General features: G+C 33.4%; 1 protein-coding gene across 2 annotated transcripts in view; it reads left to right on the forward strand.

Moving 5' to 3' along the window:
- Window positions 1–23430, forward strand: part of LOC132716804 (uncharacterized) — a 44511-nt gene extending 21081 nt beyond the window's left edge. Inside the window, exons 12-31 of one of the 2 annotated variants that reach the window (XM_060700139.1) lie at window positions 2771–2803; window positions 5428–5537; window positions 6536–6742; window positions 9464–9638; window positions 10363–10446; window positions 11453–11552; window positions 11949–12057; window positions 12441–12496; window positions 12819–12945; window positions 13377–13489; window positions 14201–14306; window positions 15008–15158; window positions 16064–16145; window positions 16870–16936; window positions 17373–17458; window positions 18247–18373; window positions 18815–18856; window positions 19268–19327; window positions 19773–19800; window positions 20923–23430. In XM_060700139.1, the coding sequence (XP_060556122.1) occupies window positions 2771–2803; window positions 5428–5537; window positions 6536–6742; window positions 9464–9638; window positions 10363–10446; window positions 11453–11552; window positions 11949–12057; window positions 12441–12496; window positions 12819–12945; window positions 13377–13489; window positions 14201–14306; window positions 15008–15158; window positions 16064–16145; window positions 16870–16936; window positions 17373–17458; window positions 18247–18373; window positions 18815–18856; window positions 19268–19327; window positions 19773–19800; window positions 20923–21647 (2588 nt within the window). In that variant the 3' untranslated portion in view covers window positions 21648–23430. The remainder of the gene's footprint in view (window positions 1–2770; window positions 2804–5427; window positions 5538–6535; window positions 6743–9463; window positions 9639–10362; window positions 10447–11452; window positions 11553–11948; window positions 12058–12440; window positions 12497–12818; window positions 12946–13376; window positions 13490–14200; window positions 14307–15007; window positions 15159–16063; window positions 16146–16869; window positions 16937–17372; window positions 17459–18246; window positions 18374–18814; window positions 18857–19267; window positions 19328–19772; window positions 19801–20922) is intronic. The other variant, XM_060700140.1, reaches the window with a different exon arrangement.
- Window positions 23431–24014: the final 584 nt, after the last annotated feature.

Consider the following 24014-nt stretch of genomic DNA (forward strand, 5'->3'; position numbering starts at 1 on the left):
TTTTTTCATGGAAAAGAGGGTTCATTGAATTAGGTTGTTGATGGTTTGGGGTGTGGCCGGGGTTATGGTTTGGGATGTGGCCGGGGTTATAGTTTGGGGTGTGGCCGGGGTTATGGTTTGGGTGCGGGAAGATAATTTACACGACATTTTCATATGTCTGGCTAGTAATGTAATCAATTTTCAAACTATTCAGGTTCGGTGCGTTAAAAGTTGACCACAAAGTGTGGTATTCCACACCTTAATATATTAATTAAGCCACTGACCTCCATTTAGGTAACTAGTTAACTGAATCTTAAGTTCCTGGCGAAATTGATATTGTACAGTTGAAAGAGCGAGATTTCAAGGTAAGTGATTAAAACCAGCGACTTCTTGTGAAAAAAAAAGAAGAAAATAAACGCAATTAAATTGATCTTTAAACATTTGTTAAATAACAATTAATCATACATATGATTGGAGAAGAGAAAGTTAAACCTTTCAAAAGCCGGGGGGGGGGGGGGGCAAACAGGTATGTACTGGATCCATGCTGTTCGCTATCAGTTTCTCTACGTAAGCGAACAACAATGATCCTGATCAGACTGCGCGGATGCGCAGGCTGGTCTGGATCCATGCTGGTCGCAAACTCAATATATTGGTTTTGTCGTGACACGGCCCAAATGTAGCTTTAATTAAAAAAAAAACTACTCGTAGAATTTATGATTACGTTTTGGCATAAATTAGCTTTACCTAAGAAAAATAACAACATAATTCTTTTAAATAAATAAAAAAAATATTAACAATTTGCTTGTACCTTTGTTAAGGAAAAATTGTCGTTTTGGTACATTCATTAAGTATTTTACAAATTCAAAATAGTTTTTATGTTGTGTTGGAGACTTTTAAAGAAACTTTTTCATTAGCACATCCCAATTTTAATGCCACATTTCTGTTGTTAACTGTGCTTCCTGCACGCACATTTTATTTTCTTCCTAAAAACAATTTTCAATAATTTGATGTTTTGTTTTTCCTATAGAAAATATCTTCTTTGAAATTTACTATATTATATAAGACATTACTTCATTGGCAGTGGTATCTTCAGGAATATTTATAAAACATTGTCTTGGCTTTGTGCAATCACTTTTTTCAGAGTTAATTGTGCATGTTGTTTATCACTTTCGCTACAATTTGAAAATATCAAAATAAGACATCTATTTTACCTTAACGTTGCTATTGGTTGCAAGCCTAATGTATTTCATCGCTATCTAGTCATCGCTATTGATAAAATAAGAATTATTCAAATTGCTAGCTACTGGTTACAATCAGAATTTATCAAATCGCTATTGATTACAGTCAGATTTTTTCAAATCAAATTACTATTGATTAAACTCAGAATAAATTAAATCGATGTTCGTCAAAATCAGAAGTAATTTAATCGCTATTGGTTACATTCAGAATTAATCAAATCGCTATTGATTTCAATCATAATTTTCAAATCGCTATTGTTTCAATCATAATTTATCAAATCAAATCACTATTGGTTCAAATCGGAATTATTCAAATCGATATTCGTTAAAATCAGATTTAATTACGTTGCTAAATATTAAAAGCTAAAAATGATTCATCAATACTGGAAAGAATTAGGAATTCTATCGGCAAAAAATAAAACAAACAACATGATTATATCGCTAATTACTTAGAATCATAATTGTTAACATTTCTATTTGTTAAACAGTTACATTGCTAATGGTGAGAAACATGTCAAGAATACAGCTATTTAAGAGATTGAAGCAAAATGCGCATGCGCGAAATACTTCTTCCGTTACTAAGGCAATATCGTAGTGTAAAAAGATTTATACTTGCATTCAACATTGCTAGTGGTTAAAATCTTAAATGATTACATCGCTAAATATAATAACAATCGATTATATTGATTTGGTGGTGTTGGTAGTTTTCTCTCCGAATCACGGCAGCAAGCCACAATGAATTTTCCAGAGCACAGTTCATGAGCCGCACATCGCATTACTATCACAATAAAGTAGAAAAAAAAACAACTGTCCTTTATATTCACAGGAAACAATTGCTCGAAACATTATAATATTATAATCATATTGTAAATAGTTGAGCCATACACTTCTCGTGATTGTACTTGTCAGTAGCAAAATTTCTTGATTGCTTATTACGAAATACTGGTCGGAACGTTTTGACTTTTTATAATTTTGTCAATTTAACTTAACGAATTCACGATTTCAACTGCATGAATTCGCAATTGAAACATATTGAAATCATGAATTGACGATGTCAAATTCACGAATTCACAATTTCAACATGTCGAATTCGTGATGTTGAAATCTTCAATTCGTGATGCTGAAATTGTGACAACGTGAATTCATGAACACATGGCGTTGAAATCGTGAATTTTCGGAGTTCAAATCGTGAATTTGTGACGTGTAAGTCAAGAATTCATTAAATCGTGAATAATGATGTTAAAATGTCATACCTTGTTTTTCTAAGATCAAACAGAAAACTAAAAAAGTACGGAATCGAATAATGATCGCAAGGAAAATTGACCGACAGTTGACTTGCTCCACCATCTGTGGTACAATCCTTCCAATGCTTTCGTTGAATTCTTTGTAATTTATGTAACTTATTGTGTCACAGTGTCACAGATAAAAGAAATAAACCTTTTATATATGTTCTAAAGCGCAAGATGTGTGTTGTCACACTGTCTTAATTCCTAACTTTTTAACTTTGTATCCCACTTTTTAACTTTGTTTCCCACTTTTGTGAATAATTGTAGGAGAATATAGACAACTTGGAACAATAGACTTTGGTAAGGCACTGGTGACTTGTAAATACCTTGGCGTTACACTAGAACTTATGATGACTGATTTGTGCCATTTCATAATTTCGCTCCGCAGGGCGCGAGACGAAAACACGAAAATACGACAAAGACAACACTTTGTCGTATATTTGCTTCGCGGGGCGCCAAACGAAAATACGATAATACGATAAAAGTCATCATTTTGTCGTAGCCTCGTGTCTTCACCAGGCGCCTTGCGAAGGGAAAGTACAACAAAGTCGTCACTTTGTCGTATTATCGTGTTTCCGCTTGGTGCCTCGCGGAGCGAAAGTACGACCTAACACAAATCTGCCATCATAAGAAGTTGGGATTTATTAAAACCATCGTTTTAGGCGAGAACTTTTTATGTATCAAATATAAATACTTGCAAGAATATATTTAAAATCGAGACCTTTAACACTCTTTTGTATGACAATTGCAATTCTTAGAATTTGGAATAAATCAAATAAGATTTTTAAATTTCCTTTTGTTCCAACGATTGGTTAACACTATTAGACGATGTCATATCCGAGTTATTACCCAAAACGATGTGTTTTAAAATAAGCAAATGAATTACATGTTAATGTTATATGTATATGTTCTACCACCACTTTTTGCGTTCCTTTTTTTCGTTCAATCGTTAATGTCAGTTACTTTTAATTATTTATAGTATTTAATTTTAATCATATTCATGTAAGTTTTCTGAAGAAAATACAGTAATTTCCACTTGAGCAATTGTAACGCAGTCCACATTTCGTTTTAAATGCCCGGGTCGTGACGTCACGCTTAGTATTAATCTTGCGCATTGTATCACTCTAGTTGCTAGTATTCACACCCGTCCTGCCGGATCTTTGGCTATCCACTCAAGCGAAACAGTCCCGGCCAATGTTAAAGACTGTCATAAAGTTTTAAGAGGGTTTGATGAAAGTTATGTATTGATATATTCATTGAAGAGGCCCTCCTGTCCTCGAAATTAAAGGAGGCATATAGATAACATCCTCCTCGAAATTAAGGCATAAAGCAAGCCCTCCAGTCACCATCCTCTATTTGAAATTAAAAAAGCAGCATTAAGAGCACGCCCTCCAGTCACCACCCTCTATTTGAAGTTAAAGAAGCATTAGACACGCCCTCTAGTCACCATCCTCTATTTGAAATTAAAGAAGCATTGGGCACGCCCTCCAGTCACCATCTTCTATTTGAAATTAAAGAAGCCATTGGGCACGCTCTCCAGTTACCATCCTCTATTTGTAATTAAAGAAGGCATTGGACAAGCCCTCTAGTCACAACCCTCTACTTGAAACACGCCCTCTCTTCAAAAATAAAGCTGGTGACTCAGAGTTACATTTTATTGCCTGAGATCCCATGATATTAGAAAGTTTGAAATACAGGTATCAAATCTTTTATTTACGAAAGGTTAACATCTTTAATTTGCAGACTTCCAATTTATTTGTTCCTATTATTTCAAGCTGCTAGGTATAGAGTATAAAATGTTTATATGTTTATTTTTTTTAATGTTGTTGTTTCCTGACTTTATGTTGTAAATATCGTCTCACTTTTCACTGTCATGTTATGTTGTTGTCGTCACCCTTAAGAAATGATTTGGAGTTTAAATAGACTACACGTTGTTTAATCAGCTCTCTGTCTTTTAAAAAAGTAATGTTGCTTTTTCCTGGTGCACTTTTTAAAAATCAGATTTATTTCGTACTATTTTATTTCGTGGGACTAGTTTTGTAATCATTTCACACGTTGCTTTTTATTATATACATGTAGAATGCAAATGTAGGTACCTCCATTTGTAAATTAAGAGAAACAAAATCAAAATGCTTCTAGACTATACCCACAGGTTATCGGCGTGTGACCAAGCCCTATCCCCATGGTAATCAGTAATATATTTTTGTTAGAATTGTTTGTTAGAATTGTTTGATTTTGTATTGATATGTATTTTGAATGGGTTTAAGTATATTTGGATAGTTTAAAGGGGTTCTGGGGTTGTACCTTGGTCCCACGCCGATAGCCTGTGTACTATGCCATAAATTTCAAGACTGGCATGAATGTAGATTAATTTTTACTATATTATATTTTTCAATTTGTCAGCAACCATTGATATAATTATGCTAATGTAATAATTATGTTAAAAGTTAGAAACATAATAAACATATAAATTCTTATGCATCAGTTTGAACCGGAACATTTGGCATTGTATATAATATAATTATTATATATAATATTCAACGCGCTAAATGTTAGCGTTATACTATAGGCGCGTCAATGTTAAACGACTCTCTTTTCACTTTCAACGGTCTTTATTTTGGGTATGTGATAAATAGAATATTAAATTCGTGTAAGTTCATTACTGAATTTATTGAACTCGTTGAATATTATATATATATATATATATATATAAACGATGTGTTATATAAAGTTTTAAAAGAATTGTTGACATCTTATAGTTCAAAACGCTAAGAACAGTATCTGTCTTTCTGTCTCAAAAGACCAGTTTTTAATGGGATAAATTACATGGGATAAATTAAAGCTTAGTTTACTTAAATTATTCTTTATATTTATTATTAAGAATGTTAGATATTCGGTACGATACACGTATATTGTATTTTAAGGTTACGCAAGACGCCATTGCGAATGTGACGTCACGCAACGAAACTGCAAGTGGACCGAGCCAAACTTTTCAAAGTGTCAATCTCTACAGCTGATTAATACCTACGATGAAGTAAGTAGCCAATAGCCAAGTATATGTATTTGTCAAAAGATTTTTTTTGTTTTTCTGTTTGTAAACCCCATATAGGTAGAGAACCAATAAAATATGCTGCTTATTTATTTCGCGGAACTGAAAAGACATTTTAAGGCATTGCTGTCAATAATTGTGCTGCCTCGGTTAGTTGCCGCGAAGTTTAGCTACATCATTTAAAATTAACTGTAAAAACGAAAGATTTAAAAAATTGAATTCAATGAAAAATTGGGTATCTCTATATATCATGTTCTATATATCATGTTTATATATCATGTTCTATAAATCATGTTTTATATATCATATTCTACATATCATGTTCTATATATCATGTTTTATATATCATGTTACATATATCATGTTACATTTATCATGTTTTATATCATTTTCTATATACCTTGTTCCATATATCATGCTTTATATATCATGTTCTATGTATATCATGTTACATATATCATGTTACATATATCATGTTTTATATCATTTTCTATATACCTTGTTCCATATATTATGTTTTATATATCATGTTTTATATATCATGTTCCATGTATTATGTTTTATTTTTCTTGTTCCTTAAATCATGTTTTATATATCTTGTTCCATAAATCATGTTTTATATATCTTGTTCCATATATCATAGTCTCAGCATGGTTTATAGGCAGTGCCATCTAAAAACTGATCATTGTTAAAAAATATGGCTGTTTTGGTGTAACAGATTAAACTGCTCTATAGCTCAATGCCCTATTCCGAGTACCCCGTTCCCCATCTCAATAGATATAGTTATATCAAGTCTGTTTTGTTATACATCTTAGTGAACCAGGTTCATGTTTTCCTTTTCTATGGTCCATGCTATGCATGAAACAACTGAAATTCATTAATGTGCTTTGTTTGAATAAATACAGCACGAACTTTATTTGAATCACGTTTGTTAGGACGGTGCTTGAGTGTTTTAGTTTAGCTTTTAAATGAACGTTTTTCAGTTGGAACTTGTCCGCAATGGCTACCAACAGAAGAACCTGTCTGACATATTTGATGACTTGTATACGTTCGTCTTATCCAAAAACGAAGATGCCATGCTTTATGCCGGGGATGTTGACATGGTTGCTGGGATACTAAAAGAATTGCTGAGTCACATGAAGTCATTTCCCCAACTGGTTAAAATAGACGAAAAGAAAATACAAGCACAGGTAAAATGAGTTGAAAGTCGGTCTTAAGTCATACCGGTTTTATTACGGCTACAAGGTAGTTTCCAATCTTTACTAGTGCAGAAAGATATCGGATGATGTTCAGTATTTTATAATAAACAACAGGCGTGTTATAGCCCACAAAAGGGTAATGGAACGATTCGCCCAACTGACGATTCGTACTAAACGACTCGCCCAATTTTAATGACGATTCGCCAAACCTAATCATCCAAAAAAAAAAAACAACTTTTGCTGTGCTCGAAACTCGAAAACTTAAGGAACTAAGCTAATTGTGATTGAAACTGGAGCAATCCTGAGTTGATCGACATTCCTTGTGTTGCTTTTGCTGGTATATTTACTATTGTTTTTCCAAGTTAAGTTCTTCTGACATCAAATAATAACATGGATATAACTATGTAAATTTGTTCTTGATTTTTAGCGAATTCGCGTAAGACTAACATGCAATAACCAAGTATTTATTGTAATTATACCCCCAAAAACGAAGTTTGGGGGGGTATATAGGAGTCACCCGGTGGTCGGTTGGTCGGTCGGTCGGGCGGTCGGTCGGTCGGTCGGTCGGTCCAGACGTCCGTTGCATTTTCCTTGTCCGGACCATAACTTGAAGACTAATAGTTGGAATTCAATATAACTACATACAATGGCCAAGCACATTGAGAGGAAGTGCAGTGCACAAGAGCCATAACTCTATCTTGACTAATTACAGAGTTATTGCCCTTTGTTACTTTTCCTTGTCCGGGGCATAACTTGAAAACTACTGGTTGGAATTCAAAACAACTTCATACAATTGTCAAACACAATAAGGGGAAGTGCAGTGCACAAGAACCATAACTCTATCTAAAGTAATTACAGAGTTATAGCCCTTTGTTACTTTTCCATTGCTTTCTTTTGTCCGGACCATAACTTGAAGACTTATGGTTGGAATTCAATATAACTACATACAATGGTCAAGCACATTGAGAGGAAGTGCAGTGCACAAGAACCATAACTCTATCTTGACTAATTACAGAGTAATTGCCCTTTGTTACTTTTCCTTGTCCGGGGCATAACTTGAACACTACTGGTTGGAATTCAAAACAACGTCATACAATTGTCAAACACAATAAGGGGAAGTGCAGTGCACAAGAACCATAACTCTATCTAAAGTAATTACAGAGTTATTGCCCTTTGTTACTTTTCCATTGCTTTCTTTTGTCCGGACCATACCTTGAAGACTAATGGTTGGAATTCAATATAACTACATACAATGGTCAAGCACATTGAGAGGAAGTGCAGTGCACAAGAACCATAACTCTGTCTTGACTAATTACAGAGTTATTGCCCTTTGTTACTTTTCCTTGTCCAGAGCATAACTTGAAAACTACTGGTTGGAATTCAAAACAACTTCATACAATTGTCAAACACAGTAAGGGGAAGTGCAGTGCATAAGAACCATAACTCTATCTAAAGTAATTACAGAGTTATTGCCCTTTGTTACTTTTCCATTGCTTTCTTTTGTCCGGAGTATAACTTGAAGACTAATGGTTGGAATTCATTATAACTTCATACAATGGTCAAGCACATTGAGAGGAAGTGCAATGCACAAGAACCATAACTCCATCTTGACTAATTACAGAGTTACTGCCCTTTGTTACTTTTCCATTGCTTTTTTTTGTCCGGAGCATAACTTGAAGACTAATGGTTGGAATTCAATATAACTTCATACAATGGTAAAGCACATTGAGAGGAAGTGCAGTGCTCAAGAACCATAACTCCATCTTGACAAATTACAGAGTTATTGCCCTTTGTTACTTTTCCTTGTCCAGAGCATAACTTGAAAACTACTGTTTGGAATTCAATACAACTTCATACAGTTGTCAAGGACATTAAAAGGAAGTGCAGTGCATAAGAGCCATAACTCCATTTTGACAAAATACAGAGTTACTGCCCTTTGATACTTTTCCTTGTCTGGAGCATAACTTAAAATGTACTGGTTGAAATTCAAAACAACTTCATACAATGGTCAAGCACAAAAAGAGGGAGGAAGTGCAGTGCACAAGAACTATAACTCCATCTTCAGTATTTATAGAGTTATTGCCCTTTGTTCCTTTTCTTTGTATTTCTGGACTTATTACAGAGTAATTCAATAAAACTTCTTCAATGGTCAACCACATTGAAAGGAAATGCAATATACAAGAACCACAACTATCTTTAATTGCCCACAACCATAACTCTATATTTCAATTCTTTTACAAGGTATTCTGTTACTAGTAACATCCTCATTTCCGAAGCAGTCTTGTGGGGGTATTAATCACATTTAGTGATAGTTCTAGTTTACTGTCTATTCTATGTTGTTAAGTTTATTTAACAAACGATGCTAGTTACTTTATTTCTCTTCAAAGCGACTTTTTAGCATTAACAAAGCGCCCGACTTATTGAACCGAGCACTTTTGTGAGCTTTTTCAAAAAAGATATGAGCCGCGTCACGACAAAACCAACGTAATGCGTTTGCGACCAGCATGGATCCAGACCAGCCTGCGCATCCGCGCAGTCTGATCAGGATCCATGCTGTTCTCTTACCAACCCTATTACAAGTAGAGAAACTGATAGCGAACAGCATGGATCCTGATCAGACTGCGCGGATGCGCAGGCTGGTCTTGATCCATGCTGGTCGCAAACGCATTACTTTGGTTTTGTCGTGACGCGGCTCATATTATATTTATCAAGCGTTTGGTTGATTTGATGGGAGCCATCCTGCAGAGGTCGTCTGATGCAACAGTTGATGAGAAGTCGGACATCATGGTTGGACCAAGTATCGTACAAACCGTGCACACCCTGATTACCGGGGCTATCAAACAACTACAGTTTTCTGAACCATTAGATGTGTTATCCCCTGAAATCGGTACAGAAAAAATTAAAATCTTTTTTAGTCTAATTTCTGCTTTATAATATAAATAAACTTTTTTATTATTATTCATTTTTTTAGTTTTACGAAATATTTTTCAGCATGATAAAAACTTTTTTGTAGCACAATCTATAATTTTTTGTAATATTTTAAACCGTGTGTGTCTTTATATAACATTTGCAAAATTGAATATGTTTTCCCTTCTAAAAAAACATTTTGTAACATTGTAAGGACATTTTGTTGTAATAAAACCTTCATTTAAAAGCAAATTTCATCATTATAAAACATTCTTAAACATCTTGCAGCAATATAAAACCCTTTGCAGCAATTTAAAACCTTTTGCAGCATTTTAAAACTTTCATGATAAACTTTTTTTGTGTCATTAAATAACCTTTAGCAACATTATAAAACATGAACATTTTTATCATTTTTAAAGACTTTCCTTACACTTCAATGTATACTTATTAGAAACGTAATGAATAGTTTAACACTTATTTTTATTTGGAAATCATGGTGGCATAACAAAACCGACCAACTAAGAATAAATTTACATGAAGATGTCCATATGCCATATCAGCCATGGTCTTTTGTATACTCTATACTTATAAAAAAAAAGTTATTTTGGAAAGTTTATTTTGACATATCAGCGCGTAAGCGATTTCGAAATTTTCGATAATCGATTATTCGATGCGATATATCGTTATGTTTTTTTTTATTGAAGTTATGAAAGAGGAGCTGCTGACAGAGGTACCATGTGCAACATGTATAACAGGTTATGCAGTTAACAAGCAAAATAAGGAACTTGGTAATTAAAAGTTATTGTTCTAATGATGGAAGTAGTAAATCGAGCACGACAAGTTTCAATGGCATAGTTACTTCCTAATATCTTTTAATTGAGTTAGAACGCGACCCTTCGCGAACTTTCGAGAAGTAGTTGTGATACCCGTAACAGTTGCCAAGGATACGCAGCGATGTCATGTTCCAAAACGGGCTTTAATGGTCAACTTTGACGTCGTGTGTACAAAAAAATGACCGAAACTATTGGAATAAAATTAACGGAGTCTAATCTGAAATATTAACAACTCAAGACGCTACTCGAAAGTTCGCGAAGTCTCGCGTTTTACCTTTAAGTACATTTACTTTAACGTTAAATAGTGTATCTTTTATTATTTCATGATATTTAAAACTCAATTATGAAATGAAGTTGTTTTTTATACATTCATTACTTCCATTGAGTAATCAACAAAACGTTTTATGGTAAGATAAAAACGTAATTTTATGCAAAGTCCTTTCTCTTTTGTTTGTTGTGTTAGTGCAAATTGGAATCTCCAAATCTATTAAAGGGAATGGACAGTGATTTGAGAGCATGTTAGAAGGTCGCTAGGGGCGTCCGTGGCCGAGTGGTTAAGGTCGTTGACTTCAAACCACTTGCCCCTCACCGCTGTGGGTTCGAATCCCGACAGGGACTTTGGATTCTTTCATGTGAGGAAGCTATCCAGCTAGCTTATGGAACGTCGGTGGTTCTACTCAGGTGCCCTTTCGTGCCTGAAATAATGCACGGAAGGGCACCTGAGGTCTTCCTCCACCAGTAAAGCTGGAACGTCGCGATATGACCTATACTGTGTCGATGTGACGTAAAAACCCAAAACAAAAAAAGAAGGTCGCTATCCAAGACCCATAACTATAACATGGATTGTGACAGAATCTTGCCCTTTTTGAAAATTTAACATTATCCGAGCACTTGTTTTACTGTAAAGCACAAAGAATAATCGAGCACATTGTCCTACAGAGAGCTCTTGTATTTATTTTAGTTATGCCATCATCTATGAAGGTGAAAACTTTAAGCATACGTTCAATGTATCTAGAAGAATTGTTATCATATAGAGATTTGATCAACAACAAAAATAAAAGGTTTGTTGTTTATTTGTTTGTTTTCTTTCATTTCTTCGTAATTTTGACACATAATGTATATCATTTGTTATAAACAGAATTGTTACTGCTCTGTCTGTCAAATAACTTTGTGTCTTTTTTCGCTTCCAGCATCTACATTGCGAGAATATCTTTGTTTGTTCGTAAAATTCAAATGTTATGTAAATGTAGTTTTCAACTGATCATTACATTTGATATGAATGCAGTACAATTCTAGTTTCTTGTTTCGTCTTGACCTTTTTAAAAATATTCTTTTATTGTACTAGGTGGAAGAAATGCAAACTGATAATTTGACAATAGATTTTTAAAGCTTCAATGTAGGACATGCAGAGCGAAGTTCGGATTTGTAAAGTATATATGTTTTATGTTGCCTTTCAGGATTGAGTTTGAGCCAGTTTCGCCGGTTTATTCAGTGGCACACCGTGTTGATGACATCACTAGCTACAGAAACCCAACAGCTAGATTTCATATAGATCACCATGAATACGTAATTTACTTCATTTTTTTAAAAAGTTTTGTTTCAAGTACGCGTACAATTTTATTTACTATAAAGCCTTTTTACAGGATAACACTGGAGGGGGGATTTGGTACGGGACCTCAGTTGCACGTACTTACATTATCTAGGGCGCACGTGTGCACTTCAGTGGAGCCGCTAACCTTCCGTAAGATAGCTACCTCACATGAAAGAAGTTATCACTCCTTGTGGGATTCTTTCTACTGGTGAATTAAAGAAATAGTCTGACCTTCTTAATTAACTAATTAACAAATGTTCTAACATGATGGCATTTAATGAAGTACCACATCTGGTTATATATGGCAAATTAGATACACTATTGAACGTTATATTAAGGTTGTTTCCTTTCCTTTCAGTCTCAGAAAATTAGGTACAATACAACAGTGTGTTTGAAATGGGAATTTGATGTTCGGTAAGTTAGTTAAATTTATGATGAATCAATTTTGTTTTGTCACATTTTTTTTATAAATTTTAGGAATTCAGTCATAAATTTATGATGTTTATTTTTGTAAAATGTTTTATTTCTAGAAAAACATTTTTTTATTAACTATTGCGAGGTAATAGGTCAAGTAAAGCACAGAGGTAACAAGTGCAGTTCTTTATTTATCTCGTGAATCACGAGATAACATCTCGTTGGAACGAGATAATTTTTAACGTGGGAACGATATGATGACAAAACGATACAAATTTGGTATTCCTGTTATACAAATGTATTTTCTCTCTCCTTTTTTCAGGAATATTTACAGCGGACAGTGGACAGAAGAAGGTTGTGTGACGAGAGAATCTCGCGTAGATCAAACTATTTGTGAATGTCGGCTACCCGGTCATTTCATTGCTGGGATGATCCCTTCAAATATATCTGTACGTCGTTTTTAGATTTACTAGAAGAGTTTCATTAATATTATCTGTACATAATCATCTAAATAAGTGTTTAATTAATGTTTTTGTACGTCATTTTTTTAATGTATCCACCACGTGTTTCATTGACATATTTTGAACGTATTTTTAAAATAGTCACAGTGTTTTGTTAATATAATATTTGTACGTCATTTTAAAACATGTCAACCATTCTGCGTCCGCGTGCTTATGGGTTTTGTCATCTGGTATCATGTGAGAAAATGATAGGAGGTGTGACCTCTGAAAGGTTACAACGTAACTAGTAGGGTATGCTTTCATCAGCAATATCATTATCCATCCTTAAACCTTATTTAAGCGACGGTAATGTGTCATAAAATAACCTTCATGTCTTTGACAGTCTTTCGTGTAATATTCTACTATTTTCTATATTTCAGGACAAACCACAAACTAACTCGGTGAAAGATATAAGTGTACCGCTTATATTGAGTTATTCTTTTTCGCTGGTGTTAGTCTCCATTGCCTGTGTGGTTTATATAAGGACAATTGGGTAAATTAAAAGTTCTTAAATTTTGTTAGAAGTGATACGTAATGATAAAATAGTTACAATTTAATCTGAGCAGTAAAATTTATTTTTTTTTTAAAATTTACTTTGAAATATGATTTTGATTGACAAATATTTTTAACAACAGAACATGTCTACGTCATGGTGGGCTTAGGAGCTTTCTGATTTTCAATACTTATACAGACTATAGAAATAACCTTTAAAGGATCATTAACCCGTGTCAGAAGCTCTCAATGTTTGACAGTTTCAAAACAAAATACTCATTCGCCATATACTTGAGCTTCCTTTTACTTCTTTTGCCCTTGGAAATAAGTGCACATATAGTAAAGCATTTTGTTCTAAGTCAAAATGCCACTTTATTTACATTTAGCTACCTTTTTCAGAAATGTTATCACATTCAACGCTATTTTCTTCAGGTGTAAAGCATTTCACATGTTCTTAATCTTTTAATGCACTATTATTTCAAAAAAACATGCTTGTCTTTTCCAAAGAAAGAAAAAATTCTTAAGCATAATGTGCCTTTAAAATTTCTTAATATACAGGACATGTTTGCATATATATACTTATGGTAGAAACATTACTTATGGTTACTGTCATGCAGGGTACAAGTAAAATATTGTAAAAGACTGGTGCTGAAAGCACAAACACAATCAACACATTTGTTACAAATATAAAATGGTTTGATTTTTTTTTCAGCAATTTGAATGTTGAGATTCATACAGTACACTTCAGTTTTGTGTGCAGTATATTGCTGGCAACACTCGCTGCACTCATCTGTTTGGTATATACCAATGCTGACCAGGTAAACAAATGATTAATGTAATAAATGATTAATGTAATAAATGATTAATGTAATAAATGATTAATGTAATAAATGATTAATGTAAACTGCGTTATACAGATACTGATCAAGTGCCCAACCTTTATATAAACTGATATGTGCCAACGCTGACCAGGTAAACATACGATTCATGTGAATTGATATATAATTTTGCTGACCAGCTAAACAAACCATTAATGTAAATTGATATATACATAAATAATTCTGATTGGGTAAACACATAATTTATGTAAACTGATATATATTCCTATGCTAATCGGGTAAACACACAATTTATGTAAACTGATATATACCTATGCTGATCAGGTAAACACACAATTTATACAAACTGATATATACCTATGCTGATCAGGTAAACACACGATTTACGTAAAGTGATAGGTACATATGCTGATCAGGTAAACACACAATTTATGTTAACTGATATATATTTATGCTGATAACGTTAACGCAATATTTTTGTAAATTGATAGTTACCTATTTTACTAAATTGCTAATTTCCGGTTGCTAAATTGCCAATTTCCGGTTCCTTGATTCCTAACCTCATGTTGTTAACTGTTGACTTCGTGTTGTAAGGCTGCTTACTTAACGATTACAGTAGATACTGAAATGTGGCTGAAGATACAGATAAATGTACATTTGTTCATGCATATTTATTTCAGGTTTTTAGTGAAGTACTCGGAAGAGTTTTGACGTTTTCATTCTATGTAGCAATAGTAGCCTTAACACTGGAAATGTTTCACCTGTTTGTGATCACCTACAATATCAAGCTGATATTTTTGACTAAGATGAAATTTGCTATTATTTGTTGGGGTTAGTATAATAGTGTATATACTCATTTTTGTTCCTTATAAATTTTAAGTGATTAAATTATATGCTTTTAAACACTGGCCATTATAATGGTGACTGACCATTTATTGATAGGATAAAATATAAAACACCACCCTACTCTTTTAATCAAACAAAAGATATCGATGGGATATTAAAAGATATTTCCATGATGCAAGAAAACTATTGATTATTTTTGCAAAGCAAAATATAAAATTGAAAATAAAGCAAAATTTGAAGTTATTTGACTTTATCCTATTCACTCAGCATGTACACTTAGATAGGCAAAATGTCATTTTAAATAAAGACTCCTTACTACAAGTTCTTCTCTTTAATGCCTTATGAACACATTTCCAGCATGCTTAAGGTGCACCTAATTGTACCGTATCGTAACGTAACCCGCGAGGGGGTAAATATTTTTCGTTTTAATTTTTCTTCTTCTTTCTTCCTTTTTACTGGCAAAAAAACTTATTCTTAGTTGTTCCATTGTACATGTATATACTTTAAACGCCCTCTATCAACATAATATTGCTATTGAAATATCAAACCAAGCCCCAACACTCTTTAGCATTTCTGATCGATTTTTAAACGTGGACCTTAGCTCCACTTTCCTGAGAAAAAAGTGGACCTAATGCCACGACCCTCTCGTCGGCGTTTGCGTCGGCATAGGTTTACCTTTTCTTAAAGGTCTATTTTCTCAGGAAACTATAAAAGTTTTTCGCTCCAAACGTGGTATACAAGGTATACAGTGTCTATTGTCATAAAAGGAACGATAATCTTAAAATTAGTATTTGCAAAGTTATGCTTCCAGCACTGAGAAAAGTGAACGCACTGTACGCGGACAAGTCGTGTTTAAGATCATATGTGTCAATTTTCACCCATCTTTTCAGGTATTCCAGTATGTTTGATGGTGCCCACCGTGACCGTGTCGAAATACTTAGATGATAATCTTCAGAACTCGTGTCATCTTATGTAAGGTTTTCTTTGGGGTTTTGTTGTTGTTGTTTTTTATTTGAGCCGTGTCACGACAAAACCAACATAGTGGGTTTGCGACCAGCATGGATCAGGATCCATGCTGTTCGCTATCAGTTTCTCTACTTGTAAAAGGGTTTGTAAGCGAACAGCATGGATCCTGATCAGACTGCGCGGATGCGCAGGCTGGTCTGGGTCTATGCTGGTCGCAAACGCATTATGTTGGTTTTGTCGTTACGCGGCTCAATTACCTTTTTTTCCCAAAGTGAACGATTTCTGATCCCACGTGATTTCTGAATCAGTGATAAATCACCATAAGTCTCAAGGTCCGAGATCAGTTGGCATGGAGAAATAACGCCTCACCCGTGGATCGAACCACTGTCCTCTTGATTACTTATCATGCTCAGCGGTCGGACAAATATTTGTACATTATGTCTTTCAATAACAAGTTTGTTTGTTAGCGCTTCCTTTGTGTCCAGTTGTCTGTCTGTCAACCATTCCCTTGCTCGGAATTCTCCCATATATTACGCGTAACGTTATTATTATGTTTGCAAACATGTTTTTCAAAATTCAAAAATCAACATGTTCATATCCCTTGCACATGTAAGTGTTTTTGTATTTATAGTCTAAATCAAGAAATATTGTGACTGCTCTAAACCGGAAGTAGGTCAAATCTATTACACAAACTGGGGAGTTTAATGGTGAATGTTTAATTTCTTTTCAGTTGCTGGTTGAATAAAGACACGATTGAGTTTCTAGTATTCGTCTTGATTCTTGGTTTGGATTTATCTGTAAGTATTTAACTGGCTTTTAATATTTTCAGGTTTTTTTCCTCCAAAATATTCTCTCTATTAACCTAACATTGAAAAGTTTCTAAACGTTTTTTTTAACTAAAAATTGAGGTATAGCTAAAAATATGGATTTTATAATAAATTAATGTTTGGTAATGTGTCTTAATTATCAGGTTATTTTTATAAGTTTTACGTGCCGCCATTGATGTATGTATGATTTTCAAATTTTATGAGTTTATTTTTTTTTTTGCATTTGGAAGACTTTTTATTTTTATTTCATTAACAATTATTTATTTTATTTTTTATTATTTTATCTATTGTATTTAATTATTTGGAAGGGGTGGGGTGATGTATTTTGTTTTCTTTTTTAAAATAGTTTCTTAATTTTATTTCTTCTGAATTACTTAATGAATTCATGTTTGATTCTATTTTCTAGATATACATTTTATTGCTCACTCTCTGTGCGTGGTCTTTAAGAAAATGGACAGAAGAATGGCGCTATGCAGAAAGAAAGATATACGTGTAAGTTATTGAATTTGATTCAATTCATCTTTTCAGTTGCGCTTATGTTTTGATTGAATTTTATTTATTATAAACACGTTGATGTAACTCAACAGAAAAATCCTCTTACAGGAGCTTAAAGTCGCGTTTAACAAAAATGCGTTTACGGCACTGGATGAAGCACTAAATATTCAAATCCACGTTTTATACATACCCCGAAAAAATCGAGGGAGCATATAGCCGCCGGGTTGTCCGTCCGTCAGTCAGTCCGTCCGTACGTCCCGAATTCGTGTCCGGCCCATAACTTCGTTATTTGAAGTCGGATTTTACAACTATTTCACAGAATGATCACCATAATGAGACGGCGTGTCGCGCGCAACAATTGGGTCTCTACCTTGTTTTTACACTTTCAACTTTGTCTGTGACATAACTCTGACACTACCAGAGGTATATCCCTTCCTGTGTCCAAATCCTATTCGGGGAACATCACCCGGTGCAACCAGCTCTTGTTGTAGTTTATAGTTTCGTTGTTACGTTAAAAATATTGCCAACCAGCAGGACTCTGTATTGGGGTGACATCAAATCGATATCTGTTTCAATATAGGTCCGATGACATTGAAAAACGTTGCAACGCTTTACCCTCAAGTGCACAAAAGTCAATTTTCATTCTTCTACTTATAAATAAATTTTTTATAACCCTTACAGATACTTTCTATCTTATGTGATTCACTTCATATTTATAAGATTTTCAAATTTCGTGCTTTTATGCCTTAAATAATGAAAAAAAAATTTTTTTCTTTATTTTGCAGGAAATCCATTATCAAGAATGTTATTCTATTATCATTTTTGTTATTGGCGATCGGTTCTAGTGTGTCTCTGGAATCGTCGAGTTATATTCCACATGTGGCCTGCACAATTACATTCCAGTTATCTCTAGTGAGTTTTCTTAATGTCTTTGTTTGTTATATATCCAGATTTTAAGAATAAGAATTTAAAAACAGTTGAAAATGTATTTATTTTATTTCACTGACAAAATTAGTAATTGGAGTTAGATAAATAAGTAATACATTTGAATATCGCCAGGGACTATGGATTTATCATTTCAAGGAAGCTGCGCTGGTCGTTGCAATTGGTACTGTCCATCTGCCAGCTTGTGACCAAAATGATGCCTTGGGGGCACATGAAGTCTTCCTGTCTTCCATGAAAGCTGGAAAGTCACCATAATTATAATGTCGGCGTGACTTTAATCTAATACAAACAAAAAATTATCAGAATAAAGCTATGAACAAACAACAAAGTGCAAAAAAATAATAAGAATATCTGTCAAGTTATTTAAAGAAATGACACTGTTTTATATACATGTATTTTTATTTTCAGTGTCTTCTGCTGCTGGTATTCCGCTGTGTCATGAACAAACATGTACGTATTACAGGTTTTGTTATAATCGATAAATTTTTAATCGAGCAAATAAAGTAAAGAATTTTAATGCGAATCAAGTCGAAGTCAAATAAGAATTTAAATAAAAGAAATATCTATAAGTTGTTTACAGGGTTCCAGGACCTATCTATATGCATGCACCGTTTTCAATACATGAAAAATAAATCTAAAGAAAGGAAAGAAATTACATACAGTATGGCCCCAATCGCTTGATTGTTCGATGGCTAATGAAATAATTATGTCGTCTGCATTAATTTTTCTTTATTTTTAAAGTATGACTGCTTAGAAATTAAATATAGTGAAGGTGGCAACAGTTATTGACCAAACATCAAAGTTTACTTCACCATGCAGTTTAATTACTAATTTTTTCGTTGTTATCTCTTGTTGTTTTAGGTTCGTTATTTGTGTGTACGATCATGTTGTGGAGTTCAAAGACCACAGACAAAGTCTAAGGTAAAAAAAAATTGATTTGTACAAAAATAGCGCTTAAATAACCGTTAACGAACGAACTTTGCCGAATTCAATAGGAGTGGTCTACCTTAATTACAAGAATGAACCCAATTTAAGCTTTTTACCTTTAACCCAAAGCTTGCTAGCGTCTGCGATAAGTGCAGACCGAGATCAGCCGGCACGAACTTACCGTCCGGTTATTGTCGGCACTTTCGCTATTTAATTAGAACTTATTTTAAAATTTTTCGTAAAAATGATGAATGGTTTTGTCCAGATGAACAAATCCATTTATGGTATTTAGCCTGGTAAAGGAATGCCATTCTGTAGTTAACTAATTGCTGGATCTTTAACTATTTATTTATCTTTATCTTACCTTTACTGTAACTTATATCGTAAAATAGCGATATATATATTGCTGATTATACATATATATTAACTTTCATTTCAGGATCAAGGAAATTACAAGTCATTCCGTGGTATGTTACCCTTTATATTATGTCAATGTGTAATAAACAATTTATGATTATTTTGATAAGTATCCATTTAGGTCTGTACTTGAACTACTATCTTGTTTATTTTAAGTATGTTTATTACACAAAAAACAACAACATTAAATAAATGGTCATAAGCATTTTCAACAATGTTTTTACATTTCTGTGCAATTAATCGTTTTATATCTATTCTTTACTATGCAATTTAGTCACATAAAACTATTTTTTACCACGCGATCGCCACATAAAACTATTCTTTACCACGCGATCGTCACATAAAACTATTCTTTACCACGCGATAAATTGTCACATAAAACTATTCTTTACCACGCGATAAATTACACATACAATTATTCTTAACCACGCGATAAATTGTCACATATAACTTTTCTTTACCACGCGATCAATCGACACTTAAAACAATTCTCTACCACGCGATCAATTGTCACATAAAACTATTCTTTACCACGCGATAAATTTCCACGCGATCGCCACATAAAAATATTCTTTACGACACAATCAAATGTCTCATAAATCTTTTCTTTAGCACGCGATCAAATGTCACAATTTTGTTCAGGTGTTTGAGTTTACGAATAAAATAATTAAAACAAATATTAAAAACCTTGGATATGTGAAATGGATACGCTCTGCATTGAATTTAGAACAGTTTATTCAAATTTAAGGGGTTTTATTAACAAATACAAATAAAATGCCTGACAGCACGGAATAGTAGGTTGACCTGGTACTTGTATCAAAGGCAAATAATTTTCGAATCTAGTAAGTTAATTGATCAATCATTGCACACTTTTATTCCTCCAAGTGACTACATGCTAAATCATTTGATCGTCATCTTGAAAAAGATAAACTTTTGAATAAATCGTCGTTTCCGGAAATGGAGAATGTTTCATAAAACTTCTTAAAAATGTTTTGAAATAAAAAAAATAGCATGTTCGTTAGAACAGAAGATGTTTGATTTTGGTAATTTCTATATTTTATTCTGTTTATTCCGTTTTACGTACTATAATGTATCACGTGACAGTTCCTTTTTATCGGACTGATTACATGGCTGTTCCTGTCAACGTAATACATTGTTTACCTTTATTGCAGCCTTCATTGAACCTACAAGAGTAAATAATGTCGTGATTAGCCAAGAAGAAGACAACGTGTCAAAGTATTATGACGAAGTTAACAGAAAAAAATACACTAAAGAACGAAAAAGAATGCTGTCGTCACTTCTCGGCAGTGGATCTAGGGGTGATGATTTGACCTCTAACAATCGGTCAGGTGAGACTACTGCCGAAACATCCGTGAGCTGCACCTCAAGTGGTACCGGTTCCAAGGAGAGCACTACTTCACCGTCTTCACTGATGGATTTGTTTAGTCACAGTGGAACGGACTGTGGTATTTTGATTAATGAACACTCAAAGAGTACATTGAGTGTGGGAGCGAGTGGTAGTGTTAAAGATGAAGTTGATATAGTGCTACAAAATCATCTTAATTCAGATGATACTGCAGACACTCGTGGTAAATGTGAGGAGGATCATTTTGAAGTAATTACAAACGATTCTGTCGACGTCGTTACGGAAAGCAATGCAAATTCTTATCAAAAGCCATTAGTTCATTCAAAGTCGTATGATAAAAATCACCTGACAAACACTCACCATGAATACGACAAACCGGTGAAAGACAAAAATGGGTGTAAGAAACAATTACCGTCATCCAAGAAAAAGGAAGGATTAAACTTCAAATCCAACGAGCTTGCCATCGAGTGTTTTCCAGAAATTCATAAAATTCCAGATAAAGATTTAGTGTTCAATCAAGACGAACCTTAGTGGCGACATGGTCGAGTGGTTAATGCGTTAACTAGCAACCAAACGATTGCTAGCCGCGTGGGTTCCAAACCCTGTCAAGGGCAAACTGGTCGTTGTTTCCTTGAGCAAGACATTTTACACTCATTGCTTAGTAATGGTTGGTTCCATGAACGAAGTTGAGAATGTTTCAATAAGCTTATAACTTCCGACACTATGGAACTAAAATAAATCCGTATAAACTATGATGAGTCTTGCCAGTAAGGGAAAGTGTCTTTGGACCATAAATAAAATTATGTTTGCTGTACACATTCTTTATTTCTAATATTAACAATAGTGTTCATAGTTGCTTGAGGTTTCTACCTTTGAACTGAATTTTCCTTGTTGCACCTTTCCAACCAATTTTTGAAACAGTACATTTTTATTTTGATGTCAGCAATTATATCTTCATAGCATAATAAACATGAAATTCACGGACACAGTGTAGCCCAGCTCTGCAACAGTGTCTTTGATTTGCAGTTTGTGTTTTAGGATCATCAAAAAATGGCAATACATGTACATGTTATTTTGTATTCATATTAATTATTATTATTGTAAGTTTTATTATTACTACTACATTAAACTACTTCAATAAAATGCTACAATTTTTCTAAGTATTATTAGTATAGCTGAGCATAATAAATTGAATAAGAGTATTAATATATAAGCAATATTTTTTCGGATAAAAATCCATAAAATATGACAATTTAATGACTAACTTTAAAGCAGCATGCCAGATTCTGCTAATTTTCATGAAAATTTTGAAAATTTATTCAAATGCAAAATATTGTGAGGTAGACAAAGTAAATAATTTACACATTACACAGCACTTACAATCCACATAAATAAAAAAAGTCAAATAACGCCCTTACTGCGTTAGTAACGCAGTAGAAATATAGTGATAAATACTGCAAAATCAGATATTTATCGCACATAACATAAATATAATCTGCTTGAATTTTGAATATTTTACTTGTCTAAAAATCTTTAAAAAATTATCAAGTTTAATCTTAAAAATTTTTTCTCAAGTTTTATTTCTTTGAAATATTTTGGCTCATCTGAAGGCAAAGATGTTAACTTTGTATTAAAATTATTATTCCCAGTATATACAATTTGCATCCTTTGATTTTGATTATGGTGCAAAAGATATTTAAAAAAATCCATTTTATTTGTCATAAAACAGTTCTTTCTTATACTATCGTTCTCGTAATAAATAGCAGTCTTTCACGTAAAAATAACGTCCTTTTTATTGTTTTTCAAAACTTTATCTATGCAATATTAAATGATCATACTACATTTGCAATATCAAACAAAAATGGCATATATTTGGTTAAATCATCTAGATATAATGATCGTTTAACCCCTACCCTGCTGGAAAATAAAATGATCATACAAGTTTCCAACGATATAGAGCGCATCAGTGGTGTTTGACAAGGCGCTATTCTGTCGCTACCTCTTTCTTTGTATTTTGACATTGAAATCCCTTATTAAACCAAAGCTCAAATACTGCAGATTATGGGTTATTTCATAAAGGGGGATACCTATTCACTTGATTGGATTCCATCTTTGGAATGAAGCACAAACCGTCGTGTCATGTTTTGATATATTTATGCAGAAGGTTTTAGACATTTTCTGTTTATCAAAAAGGGTTATACTTCGCTGTTGTTATTGTATAGTTGTATTTTGTGTTTTCTTAATGATGTAAATACGGATTATATGCAATTTTCAGTATTTTGTTCTTTAATAAACAATCATTCCATAGAAACTACTTCCATGTTTTGTTTTCTATTAGATTACATTATAAGGATCTTTCACCGGCTCCCGGAACAGACCATAATATCTAGCTCGAGGGTAACTGTTAACGGCGGTAACCAAGGTCTGCAGAAAAAACATAACGATTCAATATCTTGGTAATATTCAAGGAGAAACGACCTCAATTTACAACAGTTTCATTTACACCAAAACTATGTGATGACGAAAAATTTGCGACAACGAAGTATTACTCCGTTGAATGCAAAACCACCATAAAAGATATGAAAAATGAAAAGTCTAGGCTCAGAATTTTAAAAGGACCCCCACTGAGGATTCTTCACATGACAAGAAATATTATTTCGAGATTAATGTTTCACTTGATGTGAGTCTTGAAAAAATTGTCAAGTTTGCTTGTGTGCAAAATATCAGACCATTCGCGCACTCCGATTTTTTAACTTTGAAAAATTAACAAAGATTGACACTTTCACTCAAATTGGCCTAAGAATGGTTCAAAAATACGATTAACAATTTATTTCTGATTATATTTCTTTATTATCATATGTATAGAGGATATTGAATGAGTGTAGGTTCAATACTTAA

Source organism: Ruditapes philippinarum, unplaced genomic scaffold (genome assembly GCF_026571515.1).
Source record: "Ruditapes philippinarum isolate M1 unplaced genomic scaffold, ASM2657151v2 ctg1937_1_1_1_1, whole genome shotgun sequence".
NCBI lineage: Eukaryota > Metazoa > Mollusca > Bivalvia > Venerida > Veneridae > Ruditapes > Ruditapes philippinarum.